At 52.5% G+C, this 23,937-nt stretch overlaps 3 protein-coding genes across 6 annotated transcripts in view; all 3 read right to left on the bottom strand.

Annotated features, from left to right (window-relative positions):
- Positions 1–1,987, bottom strand: part of LOC147021054 (uncharacterized) — a 15,203-nt gene extending 13,216 nt beyond the window's left edge. Inside the window, exon 1 of the mRNA XM_085893503.1 lies at positions 1,864–1,987. Coding sequence (XP_085749629.1) covers positions 1,864–1,987 — 124 coding nt within the window. The remainder of the gene's footprint in view (positions 1–1,863) is intronic.
- Positions 1–23,937, bottom strand: part of LOC147021051 (uncharacterized) — a 166,040-nt gene that overhangs the window by 34,781 nt on the left and 107,322 nt on the right. The window lies entirely within an intron of this gene.
- On the bottom strand, positions 395–23,937 carry LOC147021053 (uncharacterized). 4 transcript variants are annotated; one of them, XR_015061311.1, is made up of 5 exons: positions 23,812–23,937; positions 9,898–9,943; positions 9,511–9,718; positions 2,953–3,071; positions 395–2,846 (listed from the first exon to the last, which is right to left on the bottom strand). XR_015061311.1 is itself a non-coding variant. In XM_085893630.1 (4 exons), exons 2-4 carry the CDS (start codon positions 9,929–9,931, stop codon positions 2,743–2,745), a joined length of 588 nt encoding a protein of 195 aa, XP_085749756.1. In that variant the 5' UTR covers positions 9,932–9,943; positions 23,812–23,937; the 3' UTR covers positions 395–2,742. The 4 variants fall into 4 exon arrangements, 2 of the variants coding, with proteins under 2 accessions (XP_085749756.1, XP_085749755.1); XR_015061312.1 differs by lacking the exon at positions 2,953–3,071; XM_085893630.1 differs by having other exon boundaries at positions 3,009–3,071; positions 9,511–9,943.

Here is a 23,937-nt window from a genome sequence, read left to right as displayed (position 1 = left end):
AGACGAAACTTAGTCGACAGGTTTGGTGTATGATGAGGACAAATTGAAGAGATTTGGTGAACATCCAGATTTGGATACGAGAATTTCTAAAGTGATTCTTCACCATTGAGAGATAGGGACAAATCCGATTGTCCTGAACTTCCTCATGACAATTGATAGGAAAGTAGATGGGGTGGGGAGGGGAGTGGGGTGCAGGAGGGGGATACCAGATGAACTTTCTGGAGAGAAATAATGAGCGCATCATATTTATCACCAGGAGTGAAAAACATTCCAAGTGTTTTACCGTCTTGTGATTTTGTCAAGGTCTGTGGAGAGGGAAGATGCTGCAGGCTACCTTTCTGAAGAATGAAGGATGTCACAACACAGGGTGAAGTTATCAGCAAATACACAAAAGAGGATTTTCCATCGAGTCAGAGAGATCATTCATGAAGATCAGGAATAAGACTGGACCTCGAATACTGCTTTGGGGCACTCCAGCCAAAATAGGGAGAGATGTTTATTATGCAGCCTATGGCTGCTGATTTCATCATTTTCCAATGAGCGCAGCTGTGCTGCTGATGAACTGCCCACATTACCAGTAAGCTGGTGCTCATTTTGCCGACCTCAGGATGACAGGCTGAGTCAACCCACTTGGTGTTACTTCAACAGCACTCCAACGGCACAACAGGGGCTTGAACTCAAGACTCAATGATATTAAGCCATTAACTTAAACGTTATAGTCCAGGAGCTAACAGAGATTTGTACTACATCTCGAGTGCAAAAGGTTTGAGAGCTAAAGTCATTTGATGGTGGGGTGGCGACCTCCGAATGGGCATTCTTAAGTTTTCCAATTGGTGCATTACGTAGGGGGCGCTGCTTTAAGTGGCCGCCAAAATCCGTTTAAATTACATTGTGAGTACATTAATCAACCTGGTTCCGAGTATAATTTTGGCACTGTGATTACCGATATATAATTCTTAAGTGACTAATTTGGTGCAAAACACATTTAAGAACGGCTGAAAGGGAACGCCACTGTCACGTTTAAATCACATTTTGAGTACATTATTGAAACTTTGAAGAAATAATCTTTAGACCATCCTGATGAAGGATCAGTAATTCTTAAGTGACCATTTTGGCGCAAAACCTATTTAAGAACAGCCTCAAGAGGGTGCAATTTTAGCACATTTAAAACACATCTCAAGTATATCAACGAAACGTTGTGGAAATATTATTTTGACCTTCATAATAAAAAGATCACTCGTTCTTAAGTGATCATTTTGGTGCAAAACCCATTTAAGAAGGTGTCAGATGCAAATACCTGTTTTCGTGATTTTAAGATCAATACAAAGCAGGTGAAACAAAGGTCATTTCTTACCGAGTAGCCCTCTGGCTATGGGGCAGCATGCTCGAGTTACCACATGTCTGAGCACTTAGTCTGGAGGAATATTGGTTTTCCAATATAGCAGAACATTGTCACTTTCATGGTTGTGACAGTATTACTGGATTATTTTGAATACGTTGCCTGATATAGCTGAAATACTGCTAAGTAGGGCGTTGAAATCTAATCAATCAGTCAGTTACTCATTAGATACATGTATTCACAACTAAACCAGTGACGTGTAAAATTCCATCAGACATAAAGCTTTTCATTACATTCTGAATTAAGGCAAATTCTGATAAATTATGGTTAAAATCCTATTTATGTTCTCTGCTCACATCAGAAGACCATCTATACTTTTAAGACATGAAAGATTTAAAACATATAGAATGCATTTAAAGTTGAATCTGATAGAATAGAAGAACAAAGAAACTATCAATTTTAACTTTTCCATCAATGACTTGTATTTCAAGAACAAAATTAAGTGTGACATGTAGATATGGCACCGATACATGGGAGGAGCTCGAGTGACTCGGACTCTGCGTAGTCATAAGCCACTTGTATGGAATCATCAGCGATTTCTGCGTTGTACAGAATGCTGCCCAATTTCTTACCTGCTGGACTCTGCATCTTGAGTTTGGACCCAAATTTATTTCTAACGTTTCGCATGAGACTTTGCTTATGCATAGGGGACTCATCAGCAGATGAACAAAAGTCCAAATAACGTTGATAAACAGATGCCAACAGTTCGGCACGTTTGTCAACAATTACAGACTTTTCAACACATTCATGGATATGTCTAATTGCAACTGTATTTATCTGTGGAATGTCATCAGACTTAGAATTTCTACTGGCTGCAAGTAAGAATGCGCTCTTGCATGAGTGATGATACTTCGCTTCTTTTGCAACCAGGTCTGCACCAACGACCTTGGAAAGGATAGCTTCATCCTGAAGTTGCTCAGCGGCCTCTCAAATTTTATGTCCGGCCTCTAATGTCTCACACGAACCGAACAGTTCGATAGCTACACCTTTTTTCTTCTTCCTCTTTGAATTGCAGAAAAGGCAAGTTACAGGAAGTATTCCAGATGACGAGGGTTCAGCTTCGTCATCTGCCCTTGCGTTTGAACGCAAATGAGGCAAACTCCTCTCACCAAGGTCAGATGGTCGATCTCCAGGAGTTGAGGTTGTTGATGTAACGGCTGTGAATTTCTGGTAACAGGCCACATGATACCCATCATTCTCATCCGGGTTCTGAGGGAAGCTGACAACCAAGTCATAGTACACCGATTTCAGAAATTGGGGTTTTGCACGCCATTTCTCAGCTGCAGCCTGCACAGTACTCCAGTTCTTCTCATCGAATGGAAAAACATCACAACGTGGGGTCTTCACTGAGGGCTTGCCGGCAATGTGGAGAATACAATGCCTGGATGCAGGAACATCGTTGTTGGAACGATCAGATGATTCCATATCTGTTTCACTGGTCGATGACCTGAAATGAAATGTATTTCATAAGCTATAACTCGCAAAAATACGCTTCAAAAATATGTTATGAAATCCCAAAAAGTTGGGATTACATACGACAATACCAGTATTACCAGAGTTTATCAATACTGGTGTTGATTCTAAAATGATAGATAATGGGATGAGATACATCTGCAGCTCTGTGGCGGAGACGAATAAGTAGTGCTGTTCGCTGACACCATTTCTTGTCTTACTGGAAGAAAAGATTTACATTATATTATTATTCGTGAATACCATAAAAAAGAAAGCGAAAACAGTCACCTTCAACAAATGTTACCTCAATGCGTGGTGATGCAGTCAAGAATGGGCCAGGGATCCATGAATTGTAGGCTGAATTATGGGTTATACTAAACCCCTCCTCGTGGACAATTCGTCGATTTAACCACAAGCCACAATAAGTTATTGGCTTAGGGTCCCCAATATATGTTACCTGAACTACTCTAACTTGAGATAAAACTCACCCCTCAGTTGTAAAATATCTGTAACCTCTACATTCAGAATGATGAAATGGGAATCACAGCACCAACTATGCTGCACAGCTGATCCACATGCATGAGCCCATCCTGGCATACTAAGTCAGCAGTATACATGATGAGTCATTTAGGCCCACAAGTGATTCGTCATCTTCCATGCAGTTATCTAATAGTTAATACCTGTAGCAAATGTTGGTTCCTGAGTGCACTAATCTTACTTCCTCCTTCACAGGAATTTGACCATAATTGATATTTGAACCCTTCTTAAATGGGTTTTGCATCAAAGGGGTCACTCAAGAACTACTGATCCTGCATTAGGAAGGTCAAAGGAATATTTTCACAAAGTTCCATTGATGCACTTGAGATGTGTTTTAAATGTGCTAAAAAATAGCACCCTCTTTCAGCCGTTCTTAAATGGGTTTTGCACCAAAATCGTGACGTAAGAATTACTGATCCTTCATCAGGATGGTATCCAGATTATTTCTACAAAGTTTCAACAATGTACTCAAAATGTGATTTAAACGTGACAGTGGCGCGTCCCCTTCAGACCGTTCTTCAATGTGTTTTGCACCAAATCTGTCACTGAAAAATTACATATCGGTAATCACAGTGCCAAAATTAAACTATTGGCACCAGTTTGATTCATGTACTCAAAATGTAATTTAAACGGATTTTGGCGGCTCCTTTAAGCAGCGCCCCCTACATAATGCACCAATTGGAAAACTTAAGAATGCCCATTCGGAGGTCCCCATCCCATCACCTAATGACTTGAGCTCTCAACCCTTTTGTACTCGAGATGTCGTACAAATCTCTGTTAGCTCCTGCATTATTTAGCCAACAGCAAGCTGGGGAAGAGATTAAAGGATTATGTTGAGTGTCACACGTTGACTGCACAGTACTCCAGTTCCCTTCTGGAACCGAGGAGTCAGTAACCCATGAGTGTCATTGGCCATGGATGCTGTAGACAGAGAGTTTGGAGAGTAAAGCAGGATGCCAGACTGTATCAAAAGCACGAGATATGATCAGAGAGACGGCTCTAATCTCTTATCTGACATTGAGGGCCTGCATCCATTTCTGGTTGAGTCGAAGCAGCATGTCCAAGGTGGAGTCACCTGGTCTGAAACCAAATTAGTGAACTGAGATGAGGTCGTTTGATTTGGAAATCATGACCGTTGGCCAGTCAGAAAAGGGGAACTGGAAAACACCAAAGCAGTTGCTTCACTCCTTGGCAAGGCAGAATATAATACTGCCGAGTACCCGGAGCGGTGTGGATGCTACACTTTTGAATGATCATGTCTAAACATGTATTAACGAGTTGTGGGAAAAGAGAAAACATGAAAGATGAGAGAGTTGATGAAAACAGAAAATAATGAAGGGTTACAATCACTGTATGCATGTTTTCAGTGGCATGGTACTTCATGAAAAGTTGACAGTACGTTGAAAGAAATGAAGAGCTGGGAAGGTAATGGCAAACCACCCAGTGTCAGCCTTGCAAAGCAGTCATAGACCTGTCTTCAGGCAGAGGATACAATCAATCAATCAACTCAAGCCATTTCTCTGATATTTTTCCACTCACAATTATCTTCTCGAATTCTCGAATCCCTTGATGGTGTGCAATTCTGGCATGGATAGCATGCCTCCATTTCTGTCTTTCACGTTTCTTCTTCCACTTTTCGAATTTCTCAATTCTGTCTCTCAATACCGATGTGGTTATTCTACTTACACGGTCTGTCTTCCTCGAATGACGCAATCAATGTGACCCTTTACTCGAGCATGACACTTCATTTTGCCTCGGTTTCTGTGATATGTATTGAGGTTGAATCAATCCTGTCTGAAGATTCGGACGTGGAGGAAGAACAACAACAAAGAACATTAACTAATATAGTCTTCATTTTGCATGCAGAGAAAGACAGCTTGATTAGAAAACGAACACATTCCGCATCATGCACAAATGGCACAGATTCGGTGTGCCGCGCTCGATGGGCACAAAATGGCTTCCAAATGAAAGTTGTTGCACCTCCTTGTGCAAAGAGACTCTATTGGAAACACCAACCTAACCTGTGTAACACTCCATCACATTTGGATAAACACACCCCCAACACTCTCCCCACCCATCACAACCCTCAAGTGTTATGCCCATTGAAGAAAACACTTCTTCCTTTGAAAGCTTTTGAAAATGTATCGAAATGCTTCTCCTCCCTTGTTTATCTGGCATCAGCACCCAACATGGTCTTCTTCTTCAGCAAAGGCACATTTTGTAAACCTGTCTCTAATGGAAATGCTGCTTCTGTTACCCCTCCTCTGGTTGCTGCAGATCGACCTTTCGCCGTGCCTTGAACAAAAATGCCGTCCACCCATCCCACGATGTTCATCTCAGAAAGTTAAATGTGGGAATCTTGGGAAGTTGTTTGCAAAGGTTGTCTGCATACAACAAACAAATCCTGTTCACATTATTTTGCAGTCAAACCCCTCAGTGTCAGTGCTCTCCCAAACATCGACAACCAGCCCTCGTCCTTCTACGTGTCCCACTCTTCAGCATCGCTACACTTCATGTCTCCTCTTTGTGCATCCTCTTCACGCCATCCTCTCCAAGCTCCCTGCCAACTCACCTCACCTCCCCACTCTGCCTGCCCCTCCAAAATTACCTCGCATTTCACCCCATCCCACATTGAACCAATCCTGCTCCTTTCCACCCACAACTTCTCAGCCTAAGCCCACTCAACACCTTCTACCCTCTCCCTCACTGTGTGTCCCTCAAACATCTGAGATCTCCGCTCCATCTGTCAGATCTCCCAATTCAAGCTGCAAGTTACAGCCCAGACATGAAATGTTCAACAGAATCCTTTCTCCCATAGGATGTCCCTCACACTGTCCATGCCTATATGAGTGGTAAACAAACTACTTTCTGCATGCAGATAATTAAAATGTGCTATTAAAATGGAACATTTTGGAATTTAATGTGAATCAGAACAAAAAAAATTACCCCCGGTTGGGGGTGACGGTCAGCTCTGTTTTGACCGTATCACATCGACGATTTTTCCAACTTTGAAGACACGTGACTCGATAACCAGGACGAATTTCAAAAAACCAGTATGACCAAATTTAGATATTGTTCCATATTATCAGAATCCGAAGGAATTTCGATGATCGGATCATAAACGGCAGAGAAGATAGATTTTGAAAATGGACGATTTCGCCACTTTGGAGTGACCTTGACGTTGACGTTGACCTTCAATCGGGTCAAAGGTCATACCATCGTGCATCCCTCATCGACATCTACCCACATACCAAACATCAAGAAAATTGGAAGAAAAAAATGGGGACATACGTACGTACGGATGGACATAGAGACTCGTAAGAGATGACCTAAAAATGGAAAGCCTCATGAAAAGCAAATCCAACTGAGGGTAATCTCAGTTCCTTACATAAAGCTGGGAACAAATGTGTCGGCCCTCAGGAGAGCCAGAAAACAACATTGTTCAAATCTCAAGTCTGAACTCTCAAACCTCTCTCCCTCCTCCAAATCCTGGTGGCATCTTATCAAATCTGTTTCTGGTGGATGTGCTTCCTCCATCCCGACCCGAACATCAAATGGCTGCTCAGCTGACATTGCACGTGAAAAGGCCGAATGTCTCAACTCCGTGTTTGCTTCGAAATCTTGTGTCCCAAGCCCATCGATTACTGCACCCACTTCACCCAGTCACACCCAGCTGTAACTGGAGTCTGTGTCCTTTTCTCTTGACAAGGTGGAGAGCTTGCCATCAAACCTCGACTGAGATTCTGCAAAAGGATCAGACAGCATCAGCCCACGTGTCCTCAAAACCTGCTCTGCTGCTCTTACTCAACCACTCTCTCGGTTCTATTCACCCTCTCACTTGCTCAAGGTCATATGCCATCTGCTTGCAAATCGGTTACCGCTCTGCATGAAAAAGGTTATGGAATCCATCATCGCTTCAGACATTAAATCCTTCCTCTTCTCCAATCATCAGTTTGGTTTCAGACCAGGTCACTCCACCCTGTATAAACTGCTTCTGCTCTCTCAACAATGGATGGAGATCCTCAATGCCAGACATGAAATCAGAGGCATATCCCGAGACATGTGGCATGCTTTCAATACGGTCTGGCACCCTGCCCTGCTCAGCAAACTCTCTTCCTGTGGAATTGAAGGCAATCTCCACTCATGGCTCGCAGACTGACACTCCTGTCGCAGCCAACGTGTGGCCCGAAATGGAGTTCTCTCATCCCCTCTTCCTGTCCAGGCTGGAGTGCCTCAAGGCAGCGTTCTGCACCCTGTTTTTTTGTGGTTTTCATCAATGATCTGTCTGACTCGATCGAAATCCTCTTTATCTCTCTGCTGATGACTCCACCCTCGGCCGTACCATCTGTCATCCCTCAGGTCAGCAAGCAGCAGTCTCTGCAGATCTGGAGAAAATCACAAACTGGGCAAACATGTGGAACATGTCTTTCAATCCTGACAAATCTCTCAATCACTATGTCACTCCGTAAGGACCGTCTCAACCCACCCCCGCCAATCCACATTCTCAACAATCCTCTTGAAGAAGCCTTTTAATTCAAGCTTCTGTGTTTCTCCAACTGCCACGATCTTTTCTGGGAAATCCACATTGCCAAACTGGCCTCCAAAGCCAGTCGCTGACTGGGCACCTCCATTGTGCAAAGTCCTTCCCAGACCCACCTGAACTCCAGACCACATGCAAAGCTTTTGGCCTCAGCATGATGGAGTATTGTTCTCCCCAATGGGCTGGTGTTCCCGCCTCTCACCGTTCTCAGTTTCATGCTGTGGAAGCCAAGTCATTGAGAATCACTGGTCTCTCCCGCGGTGAGGCTGAGTCTTTGGGCGTCTCACTCACTCCCTCTCACCGCAGGCAGGTCGGTGGTTTTTCTGTCTTCTACTGTCTCCTCTCTGGTCTTGCCCCCCTTGTTCTGTCTGCCATATGCCCCCCCGCAATTTATTTCCGCAGAGTGCTCAAGGTGTCCGCCAGCAACACCCTTGTGGAAAAAATACCAAAATCACCAATCACTGCTCACCTTCCCTCTTTCATTCCACTTTTTTCTGCCTTTGGAACAAACTCCCACTCTCTTCAATCCCACTCCTCCCTCCAGGTTTTCAAAACAGCTGTTCCCCATCACTTCCAATTTCCGCCCATCCAAAACCACGATCTTTTCCACCCCGTTAATCCAACCTAAACCAACCTCCTTCAATCCAATTCCCTGCTTTCCTTCTCGAAAGTTCCCTGTCGTGTTCGGTTCTGAAAGTCCCTGTGATGTCCATCTTGTTTACCCCATCCCTCTCCCTTCCACAGCTCTCCAAAAGTCTCTGTTCCCCACTGTTTTGTCCTCCCCCCCCCCTCTTGTCTCCTGCCCACCTTGTGCGTTGTGTGTTCACTCTCAAAAGAGCCTCGACAATGCATACAAAAAAAAACAAACATTCACTGGGGATCGAGAATCTAAACGTTTTAAACACAAAATTGTTCCAAAAGAGATTCCTTAAGTTTAAAGAAAAACAAGTGAAATCCTTCAATACAGTGCATGTGGTGAAGCAAATGAGTACACCAATGTTAAAATATGGAATTTATGCTTTTTCAGTTGAAAAAAAATTAAAAAGCGTACTTAATATTTGAAATGTAAAAATCTTGTGATTATTGTGATAAGCACCTTCATATATATATATATGACAGAAGGAATGAAATCGTTCGATACAGCATGGCAGGGGCCGCAAAAGAATGATGTAAAATTAGAAGAACTTAGCTTTCAGCGTTCCGCGTTAGGCGTGAAATGCCATGGTGGGCGGAAATGACGTCTTTTGTTCGCTCATACATGAGAGGGGAGCGTTTCTTGCTTTTTTCCGCCAAGCAATAAATTCAATGGTTTTCACATATATAACACATTAGTTTCACAAATTGGCATTGAAATACTCAGGTATTTCCGTCAATTGTCACCATTTCGATCTAGGTTACGCACTGCCATCTACCGGACGGCCATCATTGGCTGTGACAGGCACGTGGGGGGGAAGGGGACACCGGGAACATATCAAACTCGGTGCAGTTGTAAAACAGCGTACGCGCTCACGCACTATAAAAACACATGGTTGAACATCAAGGTATTTCTTGACATGCTCAAGTATATAAAATAGTGACATACCAGACTCAGGTGTGAATCCGTCATCCTGATCATGGAAGTTGCAGACATCACTGAAACTGTTTTCCCAGAAACCAGGAATATTTTCCAGCTGCACATTTTGGAATCCAATAAACTTTTTGCAGAAACTGGAAAGTTCTCGAACAACATTCTCCAAGTTGAGGAAAAGACTTCCCAAGAGAGAAGAGCCTGCAAGCTGGACAACCTGCGGCTTGAAAAAAGATTCCACAAATTTACAGAAGTCGGCATACATTGCAAATTTAAATTTCTCTTTGGCGAGAGAGAGGAGCTCTGTTCGCAATGCATCAGAATCTGCACAAACTCGAAGAACCTTCTGATTCTCAATACCAAGTATATTAATCACTGCTTGGGCTGTTTCTGCTCTCAGACCTTGTGATTGGAGCCATTTCAAGAAGTTGTCCATTTCACCGATGACCTGCAAGGGACACAATGCTTATGTTAACAAAGGATAAACAAACTCTGTATTTGTTCCAATCAATGCAGGGTTTTGCAGTCAGTCAATTTGTTCACCCCATGTTGGCTGTCAGGATGGACTTGAGGTAGACACACTTGTCCCAGAGTTGTCCAGCTTGGGTTTCAATCCCGACATGGCAATAAACAGTTTCCGTGGTGTTTCACAGAGAGGGAAAGGGATCAATGTGTGTGCCGTCCTTCGGATGAACGTTCAACTGGGCATTAAAGATCCCATGGAATCTTTCTCGAAGAGTAGGCGAGCAATCACTGGCACGCTGGCCAAATTCGAAATTTTTTCTTGAATATACAGGGGGCACGACATCAGTGGCACAGCCACACTCACAGCAATGATGCAATCAGCAGTCAAAACAAACAAAATGAAAGAACCAAAAATGAAAGTGCCACCCCACCACTCCCACCCTCATTATTATTTCATCAATAAGCATATAATCAATGTCCACAGACAAAAAGGTAATGCATCAACAGTAACACCATGACTACACAAAACAAGGATAAACTTCGTTGGTTTGCGAGGGATAAAAACAAGCAGAAATGCCATGGAAGAAAAGAATCTTTTATTCTTTTTCTTCTTTCTCATTTCCCTTTCATAGACACCCAGCAGGATGAAATACAAAACCTGCCACAAGGGCAGAGGAGCTCCTTGTGAGCAAACAGCCATCCATATCTGGTGCCAACTGCATCAGGGAACATCCCACTGCAGTTGGTTACCTTGACAAGGAGGTTGGTGGCAGTTTTTGTACTCCGGCCACCACAAAACAAAATAAAGTGTTGTTGTGGTGGTGCTGAAGTGTCGCTCACCAGACGAGTCTCCTCAAAGTTAATCTGAGGCATCCCTTCGGTTAGGTGTCTGGAATATCCGATCCTTAAGTGATGGGGATGGGCCAAGCATTTGCTGGGGGAAAAGCAGACAGAGGCCCCTGAAGTAAAAGTTGAAAGTGGACGCAGCGATGCGCTGTGGCACATGCTTCCAATGAATGAATTGATGAATTTCCCTTCACAGTATGCGTTCTGCTGCTTTGCATCTGCTACTGCCATCAACCAGGGGCGGCCCGAGACAAAATGATTCCCTACACAAGAATAGTCTTCGGAGCCGCCTCTCCATTTGTTCAACATGTGAACACCTCATGAGGTGGCATGGGGTGGAGAGAGCAGGCAGTGGTGAAGGGGCGGTGAGGGCAGGCAGTGGTGAGGCGACAGTGACGGCAGGCAGTGGTGAGGTGACAGTGACCGCAGGCAGTGGTGAGGTGACAGTGAGGGCACGCGGAGGTGAGCGGCCAGTGGGGGCACGCGGAGGTGAGCGGCCAGTGGGGGCACGCGGAGGTGAGCGGACCGCGGGGGCACGCGGAGGTGAGCGGACCGCGGGGGCACGCGGTGGTGAGCGGACCGCGGGGGCACGCGGTGGTGAGCGGACCGCGGGGGCACGCGGTGGTGAGCGGAACGCGGGGGCACGCGGTGGTGAGCGGACCGCGGGGGCACGCGGTGGTGAGCGGACCGCGGGGGCACGCGGTGGTGAGCGGCCAGCGGGGGCACGCGGTGGTGAGCGGACCGCGGGGGCACGCGGTGGTGAGCGGACCGCGGGGGCACGCGGTGTTGAGCGGACCGCGGGGGCACGCGGTGGTGAGCGGACCGCGGGGGCACGCGGTGGTGAGCGGAACGCGGGGGCACGCGGTGGTGAGCGGACCGCGGGGGCACGCGGTGGTGAGCGGACCGCGGGGGCACGCGGTGGTGAGCGGACCGCGGGGGCACGCGGTGGTGAGCGGACCGCGGGGGCACGCGGTGGTGAGCGGACCGCGGGGGCACGCGGTGGTGAGCGGACCGCGGGGGCACGCGGTGGTGAGCGGCCAGCGGGGGCACGCGGTGGTGAGCGGACCGCGGGGGCACGCGGTGGTGAGCGGACCGCGGGGGCACGCGGTGTTGAGCGGACCGCGGGGGCACGCGGTGGTGAGCGGACCGCGGGGGCACGCGGTGGTGAGCGGAACGCGGGGGCACGCGGTGGTGAGCGGACCGCGGGGGCACGCGGTGGTGAGCGGACCGCGGGGGCACGCGGTGGTGAGCGGACCGCGGGGGCACGCGGTGGTGAGCGGACCGCGGGGGCACGCGGTGGTGAGCGGACCGCGGGGGCACGCGGTGGTGAGCGGACCGCGGGGGCACGCGGTGGTGAGCGGACCGCGGGGGCACGCGGTGGTGAGCGGACCGCGGGGGCACGCGGTGGTGAGCGGACCGCGGGGGCACGCGGTGTTGAGCGGACCGCGGGGGCACGCGGTGGTGAGCGGAACGCGGGGGCACGCGGTGGTGAGCGGAACGCGGGGGCACGCGGTGGTGAGCGGAACGCGGGGGCACGCGGTGGTGAGCGGAACGCGGGGGCACGCGGTGGTGAGCGGAACGCGGGGGCACGCGGTGGTGAGCGGAACGCGGGGGCACGCGGTGGTGAGCGGACCGCGGGGGCACGCGGTGGTGAGCGGACCGCGGGGGCACGCGGTGGTGAGCGGACCGCGGGGGCACGCGGTGGTGAGCGGACCGCGGGGGCACGCGGTGGTGAGCGGACCGCGGGGGCACGCGGTGGTGAGCGGACCGCGGGGGCACGCGGTGGTGAGCGGACCGCGGGGGCACGCGGTGGTGAGCGGACCGCGGGGGCACGCGGTGTTGAGCGGACCGCGGGGGCACGCGGTGGTGAGCGGAACGCGGGGGCACGCGGTGGTGAGCGGAACGCGGGGGCACGCGGTGGTGAGCGGAACGCGGGGGCACGCGGTGGTGAGGCGGAACGCGGGGGCACGCGGTGGTGAGCGGAACGCGGGGGCACGCGGTGGTGAGCGGAACGCGGGGGCACGCGGTGGTGAGGCGGAACGCGGGGGCACGCGGTGGTGAGCGGAACGCGGGGGCACGCGGTGGTGAGCGGAACGCGGGGGCACGCGGTGGTGAGCGGAACGCGGGGGCACGCGGTGGTGAGCGGAACGCGGGGGCACGCGGTGGTGAGCGGACCGCGGGGGCACGCGGTGGTGAGCGGACCGCGGGGGCACGCGGTGGTGAGCGGACCGCGGCGGCACGCGGTGGTGAGCGGACCGCGGGGGCACGCGGTGGTGAGCGGACCGCGGGGGCACGCGGTGGTGAGCGGACCGCGGGGGCACGCGGTGGTGAGCGGACCGCGGGGGCACGCGGTGGTGAGCGGACCGCGGGGGCACGCGGTGTTGAGCGGACCGCGGGGGCACGCGGTGGTGAGCGGACCGCGGGGGCACGCGGTGGTGAGCGGAACGCGGGGACACGCGGTGGTGAGCGGAACGCGGGGACACGCGGTGGTGAGCGGAACGCGGGGACACGCGGTGGTGAGCGGAACGCGGGGACACGCGGTGGTGAGCGGAACGCGGGGACACGCGGTGGTGAGCGGAACGCGGGGACACGCGGTGGTGAGCGGAACGCGGGGACACGCGGTGGTGAGCGGAACGCGGGGACACGCGGTGGTGAGCGGAACGCGGGGACACGCGGTGGTGAGCGGAACGCGGGACACGCGGTGGTGAGCGGAACGCGGGGACACGCGGTGGTGAGCGGAACGCGGGGACACGCGGTGGTGAGGCGGAACGCGGGGACACGCGGTGGTGAGCGGAACGCGGGGACACGCGGTGGTGAGCGGAACGCGGGGACACGCGGTGGTGAGCGGAACGCGGGGACACGCGGTGGTGAGGCGGAACGCGGGGACACGCGGTGGTGAGCGGAACGCGGGACACGCGGTGGTGAGCGGAACGCGGGGACACGCGGTGGTGAGCGGAACGCGGGGACACGCGGTGGTGAGCGGAACGCGGGGACACGCGGTGGTGAGCGGAACGCGGGGACACGCGGTGGTGAGCGGAACGCGGGGACACGCGGTGGTGAGCGGAACGCGGGGACACGCGGTGGTGAGCGGAACGCGGGGACACGCGGTGGTGAGCGGAACGCGGGGACACGCGGTGGTGAGCGGAACGCGGGGACACGCGGTGGTGAGCGGAACGCGGGGACACGCGGTGGTGAGCGGAACGCGGGGACACGCGGTGGTGAGCGGAACGCGGGGACACGCGGTGGTGAGCGGAACGCGGGGACACGCGGTGGTGAGCGGAACGCGGGGACACGCGGTGGTGAGCGGAACGCGGGGACACGCGGTGGTGAGCGGAACGCGGGGACACGCGGTGGTGAGCGGAACGCGGGGACACGCGGTGGTGAGCGGAACGCGGGGACACGCGGTGGTGAGCGGAACGCGGGGACACGCGGTGGTGAGCGGAACGCGGGGACACGCGGTGGTGAGGGGAACGCGGGGACACGCGGTGGTGAGCGGTACGGGGACACGCGGTGGTGAGCGGAACGCGGGGACACGCGGTGGTGAGCGGAACGCGGGGACACGCGGTGGTGAGCGGAACGCGGGGACACGCGGTGGTGAGCGGAACGCGGGGACACGCGGTGGTGAGCGGAACGCGGGGACACGCGGTGGTGAGCGGAACGCGGGGACACGCGGTGGTGAGCGGAACGCGGGGACACGCGGTGGTGAGCGGAACGCGGGGACACGCGGTGGTGAGCGGAACGCGGGGACACGCGGTGGTGAGCGGAACGCGGGGACACGCGGTGGTGAGCGGAACGCGGGGACACGCGGTGGTGAGCGGAACGCGGGGACACGCGGTGGTGAGCGGAACGCGGGGACACGCGGTGGTGAGGCGGAACGCGGGGACACGCGGTGGTGAGCGGAACGCGGGGACACGCGGTGGTGAGGCGGAACGCGGGGACACGCGGTGGTGAGGCGGAACGCGGGGACACGCGGTGGTGAGCGGAACGCGGGGACACGCGGTGGTGAGCGGAACGCGGGGACACGCGGTGGTGAGCGGAACGCGGGGACACGCGGTGGTGAGCGGAACGCGGGGACACGCGGTGGTGAGCGGAACGCGGGGACACGCGGTGGTGAGGCGGAACGCGGGGACACGCGGTGGTGAGCGGAACGCGGGGACACGCGGTGGTGAGGCGGAACGCGGGGACACGCGGTGGTGAGGCGGAACGCGGGGACACGCGGTGGTGAGCGGAACGCGGGGACACGCGGTGGTGAGCGGAACGCGGGGACACGCGGTGGTGAGGCGGAACGCGGGGACACGCGGTGGTGAGCGGAACGCGGGGACACGCGGTGGTGAGCGGAACGCGGGGACACGCGGTGGTGAGCGGAACGCGGGGACACGCGGTGGTGAGCGGAACGCGGGGGCACGCGGTGGTGAGCGGAACGCGGGGACACGCGGTGGTGCGTGGAACGCGGGGACACGCGGTGGTGAGCGGAACGCGGGGACACGCGGTGGTGAGCGGAACGCGGGGACACGCGGTGGTGAGCGGAACGCGGGACACGCGGTGGTGAGCGGAACGCGGGGACACGCGGTGGTGAGCGGAACGCGGGGACACGCGGTGGTGAGCGGAACGCGGGGACACGCGGTGGTGAGCGGAACGCGGGGACACGCGGTGGTGAGCGGAACGCGGGGACACGCGGTGGTGAGCGGAACGCGGGGACACGCGGTGGTGAGCGGAACGCGGGGACACGCGGTGGTGAGCGGAACGGGGACACGCGGTGGTGAGCGGAACGCGGGGACACGCGGTGGTGAGGCGGAACGCGGGGACACGCGGTGGTGAGGCGGAACGCGGGGACACGCGGTGGTGAGCGGAACGCGGGGACACGCGGTGGTGAGCGGAACGCGGGGACACGCGGTGGTGAGCGGAACGCGGGGACACGCGGTGGTGAGCGGAACGCGGGGACACGCGGTGGTGAGCGGAACGCGGGGACACGCGGTGGTGAGCGGAACGCGGGGACACGCGGTGGTGAGCGGAACGCGGGGACACGCGGTGGTGAGCGGAACGCGGGGACACGCGGTGGTGAGCGGAACGCGGGGACACGCGGTGGTGAGCGGAACGCGGGGACACGCGGTGGTGAGCGGAACGCGGGGACACGCGGTGGTGAGCGGAACGCGGGGACACGCGGTGGTGAGCGGAACGCGGGGACACGCGGTGGTGAGCGGAACGCGGGGACACGCGGTGGTGAGCGGAACGCGGGGACACGCGGTGGTGAGCGGAACGCGGGGACACGCGGTGGTGAGCGGAACGCGGGACACGCGGTGGTGAGCGGAACGCGGGGACACGCGGTGGTGAGCGGAACGCGGGGACACGCGGTGGTGAGGCGGAACGCGGGGACACGCGGTGGTGAGGCGGAACGCGGGGACACGCGGTGGTGAGGCGGAACGCGGGGGACACGCGGTGGTGAGCGGAACGCGGGACACGCGGTGGTGAGCGGAACGCGGGGACACGCGGTGGTGAGCGGAACGCGGGGACACGCGGTGGTGAGCGGAACGCGGGGACACGCGGTGGTGAGCGGAACGCGGGGACACGCGGTGGTGAGGCGGAACGCGGGGACACGCGGTGGTGAGGCGGAACGCGGGGACACGCGGTGGTGAGCGGAACGCGGGGACACGCGGTGGTGAGCGGAACGGGGACACGCGGTGGTGAGGCGGAACGCGGGGACACGCGGTGGTGAGCGGAACGCGGGGACACGCGGTGGTGAGGCGGAACGCGGGGACACGCGGTGGTGAGCGGAACGCGGGGACACGCGGTGGTGAGGCGGAACGCGGGGACACGCGGTGGTGAGCGGAACGCGGGGACACGCGGTGGTGAGCGGAACGCGGGGACACGCGGTGGTGAGCGGAACGCGGGGACACGCGGTGGTGAGCGGAACGCGGGGACACGCGGTGGTGAGGCGGAACGCGGGGACACGCGGTGGTGAGCGGAACGCGGGGACACGCGGTGGTGAGCGGAACGCGGGGACACGCGGTGGTGAGCGGAACGCGGGGACACGCGGTGGTGAGGCGGAACGCGGGGACACGCGGTGGTGAGGCGGAACGCGGGGACACGCGGTGGTGAGGCGGAACGCGGGGACACGCGGTGGTGAGGCGGAACGCGGGGACACGCGGTGGTGAGCGGAACGCGGGGACACGCGGTGGTGAGCGGAACGCGGGGACACGCGGTGGTGAGCGGAACGCGGGGACACGCGGTGGTGAGCGGAACGCGGGGACACGCGGTGGTGAGCGGAACGCGGGGACACGCGGTGGTGAGCGGAACGCGGGGACACGCGGTGGTGAGCGGAACGCGGGGACACGCGGTGGTGAGCGGAACGCATTTATAATGTACATTTTGACTGTTTGGCTGTATGTGTGCTTTCTGTGTGTCGCGTAATAAATGTGCATTGTGTGAAATGTTTTCCCGTTTCGCTTCGTCTTTTCTTTATTGACCCTCCATCCTGCTTCACGTAAAGGGTTCGTAGTGGGCTTAATACGCCCAATAATTAATCGGAACCGTCGAGGCTGACGATAACACCGCTCAGTTATCACTGTAGCACGGAACGGACCGCTTAAGCGGTTCGTGTCCGGAGTCGGCCTGCGGCGAGGGACGATCGCCCGGTTTACCATCCGCGTGGGTACTTAGGAAGGTCGAGTTTGGCGAACAACCCTATCCTACGCGGGTGGCCGATTGGCACGATTGTGGTGAGGTCGAAAGGCCCACCCGTGACTGGCTCCGGGTGATAGTTCCCGGAAGGTCACGACTGAATTGTCCGTCCGGTGGGCGAGGCGGCCGCCATTCGAGTCGAGCGGCCGATCGCACGCCGGCGGGCGCGAATTCGCAACAATATATATATATATATATATATATATATATATATATATATATATATATATATATATAAATATATATATATATATATATATATATATATATATATATATATATATATATATATATACATATACATACAGTGGGGAGAACAAGTATTTGAGACACTGCCGATTTTGCAGGTTTTCCCACTTACAAAGCACGTAGAGGTCTGTAATTTTTATCATAGGTACACTTCAACTGTGAAAGACGGAATCTAAAACAAAAATCCTGAAAATCACATTGCATGATTTTTAAATTACAAGTACGTGCCCGTAAAAAAAAAAAAAAAAAAATAAAAAATAGTTATAATAATAAATAAATAAATAAACCACCCAGGCCGTTTCTTCGCTCTCACGTGCCCGTACGTGCGTGACCCGGAAGTTCGATATTATTCGCAGTTACGATTATTCGCAATTTATTTTTAATACCCAATTATTCAATTAGCGCCAACGTATTTTACCTTTTCGCAATATCGTGGCAAGGAAAAACAAAAAGAGAGAAGAGAGAAAAAATTTACTTCTTGGTTCGGAGCATACCAGCACTCTGATGTTCCCGAAATTTATACACTGTCTAATATGAAAACGATCATAACTTGGGCCATTGCGTTTATCTATAAATGCGCATAAGAAATCGAGAAATTTTTAGAATACACGAAGTCATCACTCTCCAGAAGCCCGTACGTTGTAACCCGTAATGGGGAACGCGGCTGTGCTTCCCTTCCCCATTGGCCACGCCCACGCAACAACGTGTCTTCCCATTGGTTTGGTAAATAAATGGCCATAACTTGGGAAGCACTTGTCCGATTAATATCAAAACTTGAAAAGGCACATCCTCAGGTCCCCAGCAATATACCTGGCAAGTTTCAATTTGATCGGACCAGAGGTTGTCGAGAAACAGCGGTCACACACACACACACACACACACACACACACACACACACACACACAGCTGGAATTATAGAAAGATTAATTTGCATTTTATTGCATAAAATAAGTATTTGATACATCAGAAAAACAGAACTTAATATTTGGTGCAGAAACCTTTGTTTGCAATTACAGAGATCAGACGTTTCCTGTCGTTCTCAACCAGGTTTGCACAGACTGCAGCAGGGATTTTGGCCCACTCCTCCATGCAGATCTTCTCCAGATCCTTCAGGTTTCGGGGCTGTCGCTGGGCAACACAGACTTTCAGCTCCCTCCAAAGATTTTCGATTGGGTTCAGGTCTGGAGACTGGCTTGGCCACTCCAGGACCTTGAGATGCTTCTTCTGGAGCCACTCCTTAGTTGCCCTGGCTGTGTGTTTTGGGTCGTTGTCATGCTCGAAGACCCAGCCACGCCCCATCTTCAATGCTCTTGTTGAGGGAAGGAGGTTGTTGGCCAAGATCTCGCGATACATGGCCCCATCCATCGTCCCCCTCAATACGGTGCAGTCCTCCTGTCCCCTTTGCAGAAGGGCATCCCCAAAGAATGATTATCCACCTCCATGCTTCACGGTTGGGATGGTGTTCTTGGGGTTGTACTCATCCTTCTTCTGCCTCCAAACACGGCGAGTGGAGTTGAAACCAAAAAGCTCTATTTTGGTCTCATCAGACCACATGACCTTCTCCCATTCCTCCTCTGGATCATCCAGATCAATGGCAAACTTCAGATGGGCCTGGACATGCACTGGCTTGAGCAGAGGGATCTTGCATGCGCTGCAGGATTTTAATCCATGACGGCGTAGTGTGTTACTTATGGTTTTCTTTGATACTGTGGTCCCAGCTCTCTTCAGGTCATTGACCAGGTCCTGCCATGTAGTTATGGGCTGATCCCTCACCTTTCTCATGATCATTGAGGCTCCACGAGGTGAGATCTTGCATGGAGCCCCAGACCGAGGGAGATTGACTGTTATCTTGAATTTCTTCCATATTCAAATAATTGTGCCAACAGTTGTTGCCTTCTCACCAAGCTGCTTGCCTATTGTCCTGTAGCCCATCCCAGCCTTGTGCAAGTCTACAATTTTGTCCCTGATGTCCTGAGACAGTTCTCTGGTCTTGCCCATTATGGAGAAGTTGGAGTCTGATTGATTGAGTGTGGACAGCTGTGTTTAATGCAGATAACGAGTTCAAACAGGTGCAGTTAATACAGGTAATGAGTAGAGAATGGGAGGGATTCTTAAAGACAAAACTAACAGGTCTGTGAGAGCCGGAATTCTTTCTGGTTGGTCGGTGATCAAACACTTCTTTCATGCAACAAAATGCAAATTAATTATTTAAAAATCATGCAATGTCATTTTCAGGATTTGTTTTCGATTCCGTCTTTCACAGCTGAAGTGTAACTATGATAAAAATGACAGACCTCTATGTACTTTGTAAGTGGGAAAACCTGCAAAATCGGCAGTGTATCAAATACTTGTTCTCCCCATTGCATATATATACATATATAGGGAGATATATGAATATATTGTTGCAGTTCTCGGAACCGCATGCCAACCAGGCAATGGCACCCAACATTTCACGGTCGTGAGACAGTTAGTCTATGAATGCACGTAAAGATAGTCCCTTCCCTTTCGTCTGGTGGGACAACAGGACGTGCATTGCTGGGATCTCACAGCTCGGTTTGCTTCCACCACCAACTTCATTTCTACTCTTATTTTTCTGCTTATTTCTGAGGAAAATCTGAATTTGGGTCCTCGCAGAGGCCAACACGTGCAGCACATGCGTGACCAAGGCAAGGGAATAGAAAGGTCGTGGGGGCACCGGACGAGCATTGATAGCGCAGAACTCCTGTCCTTAAGCGATCCCTCAACCCAGCTTTTGCGGCGAGTTATACAGTATGCCCGGCAACTCGAGATTATCAACTCGAGCTTCCGATGATCTGGGAAGAGATTGCAGGTTGCATTGAAACTAATATCTCGGCGAGAACGTGGCTGGCAGCTTGGTGCCAACAGAAACAATGTCATAGGCCGATAATCGAAAAACACATATGCAACGACAACTACGGGACACAAGTGTGCAAGATACGGGCGGCGCGTACTTTTCAACCCATTTCTGGACTAATTATATCGGCATTCTCTTTTTCCCTCAATTTCTCCACCGGAAACTGCTATCTCTCTACTTTTCATTCCAAACCTCCATGTAATTATTCTATCCGAGCGTTCCCCTCAAACCCTGACACAGATTGGTGTTGGTGCCACGCACACAATAACGAAAGCGAGCGCTGACCACGTGGGCCATGGTGGATCCACGCTCACTGTACGGAACGTGCTCGAAGGTGGACCCGTGCTAAGCTCGGGACACTTGATTATCGTACAGAGCAGGGCACGAATGGACACATCTTACCATCTGTGCATGGGTTTATTAAAGGACCTTACAGTCTGTCCTCGCTGGCGGCCGAGAATGTTCCACATGGATGAACGTCTTCCGACCTCTCCGCCCAGCAAAACCGCGATCAGGCAAGAGGTGTGCTGCGCAGTCCAGATCGCTCGGGCCACGTCATGCATCACGGAGCCGGCAGTGATCTGCACTGAACGCTGGCGCTCGGGCAAGCATGTGCGACGGACGCCACCCTCAGCTGGTCGTAATGGCATGGCCTGGGGGTTGTTGCAACGCAATTAATGACGCGGAGTTCGGTGTGGGCGATTCATATCATATTGTGGGGTCGGAGCGGTACATTTTCACGTCTCAGCGTCACCTGGCTGGAAGCGGAATGTGTCCGCTTCTTGCCGTCACGGCCTGGCCACGCGGGGGAGTGGGGCCAATCAGGGGGGCCGCTTCAGGTGATGATGCATCGCTTTGGGGTGGCCCCCCGCCCCACACTGCGGGGTCTATAAAAGGTGGATCTTGGGGCCGTTCTTGCTCTGTCATTCGTCTCCAGTCATCATCGCCTGGACTCAGCCTCAACGTTGCTGACTCCACCAACCCACCTGGTCCCACCTTCCACTCCGTCCGATCGCTCTAGACTTTACCCTCCAAATTCAAGCACCTCCTTCACACCGACGGTCACCTCTCGACGCGAGCTGCACGAAGCAAGAAATGATGCACCAGCTTTTGGGGTGGTATCGCACCACGGAGCATTCCCCCCAAACATATTGGTGGCGCGTTCGGGCAATCAATTGTACAAAGTACCGAGAGACGGCAGCCTCAACTTCTTCTCCTTTCTCGCTTCAATATAAACTCTTCATCGGGTTTTTGTGTGCGTGTGCGTGCTGTCCTCGCACCTGTCGACATAAGTAAGATTGCAGAAGCTTATTATTATTGCTATTATTTCGGGCAAAGTCTGCTCTGTGTCCGCTTTTGTAAGTTGCTTGTAATATTGCCGCACCTCTCAAATTTCTTTCTTTCCCTGCACAACACACCCTAATAAACTATTCCCTGCACCACATACTTTTCCTCACTTGCTTGTAAATAAGTTATTATTAGAAATGTTCCCAGCTCATTTTTGTCTTTTCCTTCATTTGGTTCAGCATGGTCCGACTCCTAGCTTCGCGGGACTTTATTCCAAATGATCCGATCCTTTTAGCCGGAACATCCTTGGCAGTGTCGCAAGGGGGAAAAATAAATCATGTCTCGGCGAACCACGGCAGAAATCATCATGTGTCTCCGAAAATCACACAAAATGTGTGAGTGTGGCTTGGTCTACCTCTCCAAATGAGCTCTCTACAGCTTGGCTCGTTTCCGCTGCCGTGCCCTGCCTCACCGTTCACCCACCCACAAACAGGCTTGAACACGAACCGACGTAACATGGTCACCCCCACAAATCACGAACGTCAAGAACCAGGTACCGAGAAGAACCAGAAGGAACAGCTCAACTGTCACCAACTGCTGTTGCTGCTGTTCCCAACTGTCAGGAGCTGTCAAAAAGCAACAGTTGGATCTCTCACCAACAGACTGCCAACAAGACAGTGCTGCTGTCCTTTTATAGGCGACCAGTGTGAGCAGAGCCTCAAACACGACTTCAGCCAAATCCAGCTTGCCGACTGGCGCATCGCTGCACATATCCTCCAACCGTCCATTCTCGTGGTCATTCTCTCCTGTCCAAACGAGATGCAACTCCCAATTAATGTAGGCCTGGCTCACATCGCCACGTTCGGGGTGCTGGACAAGCACCAGAACGCAGCCATCCGCCAGAACCACTCAGCAGAAACACGGAACGCCCACAGAACATCAACAGCAATTATCACCTCTGTCCAGCGCAATACGAAGAAGAGTCAATTAGCATCCATAGAGCTGCTGAACAGGGTGTCAACGTCAATGGAAAAAGGTGGGACTTGAGGTAAATGATCCAAATCCACAGCCATGTTTGACCGTGAGAACGAACTGTCAAGGAAAATCTTGTGGTGTGATGACTCAAATATCCTGCAACTCCAATGTGAAAATGAAACCCAAAATAAAATGTGTAAATAAATCGTGTATTTCCAAGCCAATGAGTCTTGATGGAAAGGGAATAGACAAGAATCTGTTGGGCTGAGGGCCATCTTATCATGTGCACGAACGATGAATACCGCTCATGCAGGAATGAAAACCGATATTAACATTACCGTCCTGCATAAAAACGGTGGAAAAACAGATCCCTGCAACTGCAAACCAATCAGCCAACTCCCAATCATCAGCAAAGTTATGGAACCCCTCATTGCTTCAGACATTAAATCCTTCCACTTCTCCAATGGCTTTATTTTCGACAATCAATTTGGTGTCAGACCAGGTCACTCCACTCCAGATATGCTGCTTCTGCTCTCGCAACAATGGACATGAAATCAGAGCCATATCCCTCGACATATGGCGTGCTGTTGACACGCTCTGGCACCCTGCGCTGCTCACCAAATTATCTTCCTCTGGTATCCAAGGCCATCTCCACTCATGGCTCACAGACTCACTCTCAAACGTAGTTTTTGTTCTTCTGTTTCTGGTAGTTTTGTTGTAAAAAGAAGAATTAAGTAAAATCATCGTTGAAGGAAGTTTAGTGATGATTTGATGATTAACAAAAGGATTGAAAAACACCTCATTAAATTAACAATCAAACACCTCAACAAACATTCAATAAAAACTCCTTTAACTTTCCTTCATCGACGTCGTCAAGAAACATAATATTATTTTATATTTAAATTACCGATTTTAGTGTAAAATAAGAATTTCCAAAATACCTCTTCCCATCAGTCCCGACCACGATGATCTCGGTTCGAGGTTCTGCACGAGGTTTACGGGAACAACAACCCGGAAGTTCTTCATCGTCCTTTCATTCTTCTCTTCTTCTCAGCTTCTTCTTCTTC

This window comes from Eptatretus burgeri, chromosome 8, assembly GCF_056783735.1.
Source record: "Eptatretus burgeri isolate ZD-2024b chromosome 8, Ebu_testis_v1, whole genome shotgun sequence".
In the NCBI taxonomy this organism is placed as follows: Eukaryota; Metazoa; Chordata; class Myxini; order Myxiniformes; family Myxinidae; genus Eptatretus; species Eptatretus burgeri.
The sequence above is the reverse complement of the archived record's forward strand: the minus strand, read 5'-3'. Positions and strand labels throughout refer to the sequence as shown.